Source organism: Photinus pyralis, unplaced genomic scaffold (assembly GCF_008802855.1).
Source record: "Photinus pyralis isolate 1611_PpyrPB1 unplaced genomic scaffold, Ppyr1.3 Ppyr1.4_LG7, whole genome shotgun sequence".
Lineage (NCBI taxonomy): Eukaryota > Metazoa > Arthropoda > Insecta > Coleoptera > Lampyridae > Photinus > Photinus pyralis.
The window spans coordinates 41,378,434-41,384,433 of NW_022170738.1; the positions used below are offsets into that span (position 1 = coordinate 41,378,434).

At 37.5% G+C, this 6,000-nt stretch overlaps 1 protein-coding gene across 1 annotated transcript; it reads left to right on the forward strand.

Annotated features, from left to right (window-relative positions):
• The first annotated feature begins 2,233 nt into the window (after positions 1 to 2,233).
• On the forward strand, positions 2,234 to 3,212 carry LOC116177226. Its single transcript, XM_031496137.1, has 4 exons — positions 2,234 to 2,367; positions 2,416 to 2,571; positions 2,616 to 2,777; positions 2,826 to 3,212. Exons 1-4 carry the CDS (start codon positions 2,326 to 2,328, stop codon positions 2,994 to 2,996), a joined length of 531 nt encoding a protein of 176 aa, XP_031351997.1. The 5' UTR covers positions 2,234 to 2,325; the 3' UTR covers positions 2,997 to 3,212.
• Positions 3,213 to 6,000: the final 2,788 nt, after the last annotated feature.

The following is a 6,000-nucleotide window of genomic DNA, read 5'->3' on the forward strand; positions in this document are numbered from 1 at the left end:
TATCAATTAATGATTAATCGATAATTATCAGACTGAACAGACTTATCGATAAATCGATAACAATTTCATTTATCGCTCAGCTCTAGTAGGTATACGAATTCACGTAAACTGGGACCGATTTATTTGTGCACAATGCTGCATGGTTATAAAAAAAGCTGATTCGCGAAATTTAGTTATCAAATGTGAATGTGGAAATGATGTAGCTGCCTGCTTGCAACGGACAATATTTTGCCTTAAAATTTTTTTTGATCGTTTTTTAATAACAAAATCTCCCGCTTTCAGTAAAAATGTGGAACCTGCCTATTTTACTGCCTGTGAATAGAATGTATGAAATTGCATTCCTTCAAGGACAAGGACTGCAAGCTTCGTTCGTCTAAATGTATTATTATTTACATTACAAATTTACGCAATGCTTCTTAAGGGATCTATTTTTAGAACATTCCAATCCTATTTATAAAACCATTCCAATGATAACACAAAAAACATCCGGAGTTCCTGACATCTGACGATTAAAAAGGAAAATATTCGAATGGTCAAAATAAATGGTTTGTAATGCTGCCATCTAATGTCAATGTAACGCTCCACTTTCGATCGCCCACGGACTTTCAAACGATCGAACTGCTCCTAGCGGCGGCCAGTTGGCACATGGTCACAAACTGTTATATGGGATCCGCGCTTCTGATTTATTTGAAACTGATGTGTGAGAACCAGTAATCTGTTTGATAGAAAGCGTCTATCTGGTCTGCCCACATCAAGGATTGGTCCATCCACGTGCGTTTTTTTTCATTTTCGGACTTGTAGGAATGTTTCACACTATTTTGCGTAATCACAATGTTCACATTTAAAATTATAGTTTGACGTTTCAATCTTTGCTGCTTGCAGACCTTTTTGAAGTGTAGAACCAAAACATGAGGAAGATGTTATTGCTTACATTATTATACGAAGAATCACCAGCAATAAATTAACCGAGAACACAAGTAGCTACTTATACCTACCATCAAAGTAGGTAATCAGGTTTCTAATAATTGTACGTTAACTATAACGTCTTGGAAGCCACAGTTACGAAGGACCTATTGCATTTGACATTATTAAAATCTTGTGCAACCGAGGAAGTTGCGATTGTACTTTTACTCTCAAACGCCTGCTTTTATATCATATATGACTTAGGGTCGCAAGCGTAACGCTTGCAGCTTCCAAAATTTCATTTGGGGTATATGAACTGTCGCTATCATCCATTTTGATATGCACAAAACACACGCAAAGATGCTAATTATAATTACATATGACAGGAAATGCTTTGTTTTTAATTGTCTAAGATAACTATGATTTTCAGAAAAAAAATGTTTATGAGAAAATTTTTGAATTCTTTTTTGATGATCGCCTAAAAAATGTTGTGTGCACCTTGGCCAAAAGTGATTTGTTAGGCCTCATCTGAATTGCGGCCTCGGCTACCGCCTCGGCCACAAACAGCAGCTTCGGCCAAAAAAGGTCACTTTACGGCCTTGGTACACAAATAACTATTCTATTACAATTTCAAATTTTTACGATGATCTTGTACCTTAGACCATATAGTACATGGACTGCTAATTGTAACTAAAATATGGTCAAGGACATCGCCTGGGTATGTGAGTTTCAGAGTAAACGAGTCTGTCCGAAGTTGTCCGATGAGACACGATTTGAGACTGTCAACCTATAAATTAACAAACTTCAATTAATGAATCGCCTAGATATCCCAAAAAAAGCAAACTTATTCTTATTTGTGGACGTATAGCAAATAATAAAGAGTATTTAAAGCTTCCCGTACTACGCGGTTACTATAAAGCTGTTCTTTAAGCGATCCTAGTGGTGTTTACACGACTTTAGTTTACCCTGAGATTCACATACCCACGACTACAGTGCCCTCTACCCGTGACCATCCATTTTGTATTGAAAGCATAGGGCGAATAGCAGTCCACGTACTATATGGTCTAAGTCTTGTACACTAATGGACCCCATAGCGATATGTCTCTACCGAAGTTTGACATTGTCTCCAGAGACTCATATATGGTGGTGGGGAGGATTTAATTATTACACTCCATATTTTTAGGAACTCCATGACTTTATCTAATAGATTAGTGATCAGTAATATTTTATTAGACCTGTCTTAAAGGATTTCCAAACTGTTAGATAATTTTATTGAATGACATCATAAACAGATGACCAGACTTGAAAATGGTTAATCTGTTACAGATAGCGTCTGTCGCAGCAATTAAATTCGAATCAAAAATGAATTACCTATACAAATGTACAATGATGTACCTACAGTGATTGAATCATTAAAAAAAAATGCTGCTGCTACTCGCACTACTCGCGCAAGTGAACGCGTTTGTAAGGGTAACTGCCTTTAAAATCACCACTAACTGGACTTTTTTTAAGCAAAATGCGTACGATGTTTTTCCAGAACGTATGGAAGTCGAATATTACGATCCCACCATTTTGAACGTTTCCTGCACTAACTACAAGTATAACCGAACAACGCGTACGTTTATTTTGACGGCAACGTTGAAATTTGATGCAACTGAAGGAGATCTCGTAAGAACTGACTTACCCTACGTGCTATACTAAGTAATTTTTAGGTTTTGATAACGGGTTACAAATGGCTGAGTAATCGTTATCGCCTGGACATCCTTCAATTCAACTTGACACTCAAAGATGCAATTCGCTTCAAGTACTTTGATATAGATCGCATGATGCAATCCTGTACGACACCTCGCATCGAATGGCCTGTCATTAAAGGGGTAAGATTCAATTAGACACGCCCACAAGTCTTGTAACCATCGATGTAGGTTAAACATACATTAAGGGATTGGGTGCCTGACAGTTCTAAGTTTCCTCCGGGCATGCCAGAGGGAAGGTGGAAAATAGGGATGCGATTTTTTTCGTTCAACGGGATACATATCATGTCTCTTAACTGGTACTGTGCCCTGAAATACAAGCTTAAAATGGAATGGAAGTAATGCGATAACCACATAATATTCCTATTTACACTTTAAATACTAGTAGGATAGCAAGTTGTGGTGTTTTAATGTTAGTAATAGTAAAACACAAAGTTTGTATCTACAGTAAGTGCACACGCCACCCACATAACACCTTCACGCCTCCGTACGCGGTCATATAGTTTGATATTCGTGTGTGTAAATAAATAAAGTTAGTTTGCCCACCAGTGTAATATTTATGTACCCGTATCCAGCAACAGTGGCCCATAACGGGGGACTGTGTTTTTCAAGGCTCCGTCAATAACAAGAGCAAGATCAAGGATGCCCGAAGAAAACCCACCAAGTCACAATGGAAATACTCCTTCGAACTCTCACCGACCAGAAGACCACCACCGGCAAAATTTACCACCAGCTTCCACCGTACGAAGGACGCCCAAGCATTTATCGATCCGATTACCACGTAACAAGCAATGTAAGGACACAAACGAAAAAACTCGCAGTGTTGTTTGAAATGGACGCCGCGACATCGTGGCAAGGGGTGAAAAAGACCATTTCCACCTGGTCGAAGCCATGACCCTACTCGAACTGGCGTTCGGACCTCATAAGCCATCCGAAAAAGACGAACATGAAAACACGGCCCTCTTCATCTTTCAAAAACGTGCAATTCTCGCACACTGTTTTCTTCATTACAATGCTCAAACTCAATCTATCGTTGTAATTTTAACCACGCAATTTGCCGCTCCTTGGTTATCGGTTGTCGACCTTTGTCTTTTTCTTTCGTTTGTGAGAGCTGTAACAGAGTGTATTTAGTTTGAAAAACAGCTGAGGCGTTGTTGAAAACGCATGGAATTTTAATTGCCGCCATCCATATTTTATTCATCTTTGGGAATTGATTTCATTTAATTGGGAGATTCCGGACGGATTCATCTTTTCTCCGATATAGAGAAGGTGTTTTTGCTTTTTCTTCGCAAGTGAGCCATTTGCATTTAATGTACTTGAAGTGTGTTACGTAACGAGATAAAAACCACTATAACGACTACTACGTTAATTTGTTCTTAAACTTATCTAATGTGATTTGATCACAAAGATTGCTCGACAAACTATGACGAGACCTTAAAACCTTTTATGGGGATTCGCCTTGTTTATTTGTGCCTCGCCCGCAAGCTCGCTCGGCTTAATAAACGGCTCGTCCATAAAGACTCAGTTTATGTACTTGGTATATAAATAGAAATAGCTATAAAAGTGTATTTTATAAGATTTCAATCGAATATGACGTGACAATACGTTGGGTACGTTCCACTTAACGCCCGTAACGATCACGACCGCGACCGCGGTTTTGTCGTTCCACTAGCTTAGAGGCGTTGTGGGCGAAACCTTAAGTGGAACGCTTTTGAGTACGTTGTGACGTCACGTGTGAGTGAACAATTTTCCAACATGGACGCCGTTGAGGAGATCGTAATGCGTAAAGGATACAAAGTGGGGTGGATTATGAATTCAAAAGTCACATTAACTTAGTAAATATTTTTTTATTTTTCAGTACCAATTATTGACACATACTTCTTCGCTTTACACAAGATATTGCTTCTTGTTAATAAAATATTGAAGACGACTTTTGAATTTCTATCATATATGTTGCCGCCATACTTAATACGATGATAATGAACACCTCCCCAGAATTTCTTGTGGGAATGCTGCTTCGAAAACAATTTCCTTCTTCATTCAAAACTAACGTGCATTCTCATTTTCATCAATCGTTGCATTACCATTTATACGAGTCTCATTCGCATTCCCTGGTAAAGCACTTTGCAGCAAACTAGTTGCAAATCTAAGATCTACAATAAAGAAAATTGTGTTAAAGCAGAATTTTCCTTAACAAATAATTTTTAACATTCAGGAATCAGCACAATATACTTACCAGTTTGTGGATGTAGAACATCCCTAGTGTAATGTCCACCACAAGGTTACGTTCTGAAACACGTAATTATATTTTCTCCATAACGAAAACGAAAAACTTGTAACGCATGCGTGTTCGAACAATCAGTGTCTGACAGTTAAATGTCTCTAGAAATGTCTCCTGTCAAGAATGTAAGGTTATTTCGATAAATTCATTAATTAACTTTTCTACATGGTTTAAAGGCTTCACAATTTACATGTCATACTTCACCATCAAAGCCAGGGGATTATCAATTGCTTACAATTTTGCAGTAATAAGTCACTTTTATGTAATTATTTTATAATCTTACAATTAAATAAATACAAATTACTTAATTTGCAAATTAACAAGAATCTTCTGTGTCACTGTCTTCCCCTAAATTTATTATAATTGGCAGTATATCTTGCATAATATCTAACAATTTTTCTCTTTCATACCATTTCATTATTTCACCTTCAGTGTGTTTGATTGAATTTTTCCACATATCTGGTGTCACGACATTAACTGCTTCTTGCCACATATTTAAACAATCAGCCTCTGTTCTCCCATCTCTAGCAATATGTTTATTATAATAAGTTTTTGTTATACCCCATATTAACTCTATACGGTTAAAAATACAATGGTAGGGTGGAAGGCGCAACACTTTATGACCATATTGTTCCGCTAATTGGTCAACAAAATATGTTTTTTCTGGTTTAATTCTGGAAACTAATGACAGACGGTTCACTTAAATTTGGAAGCAATTGATTTTGAAACCAATGTAAGAAATTCGTCTGGTTCATTTCTCCGTGATAATCACCACTTGAAGTTTTTTTTTTTTTTTATAGGCTATTCGGGATCAAAGCCCATAAGCCACGTGGGGGTATACAAGAGTGTACTAAGGAATCACAGGGCCACACGCTTCACGATTCGGGGCCTATCGAATCGACTTTGAAATCACACAAACGATTAATCAGCTATCGGAAAATGGGTTGTATCGCACAAAGGAAAGGGGGAAAAACGGACTTGAAGTTTTTGATGCAAATAATATTAAATTTGCACCAGGTATGAATCCTTTCTCATTTCCAGCATGCACAATTATTTGTCTGTAAC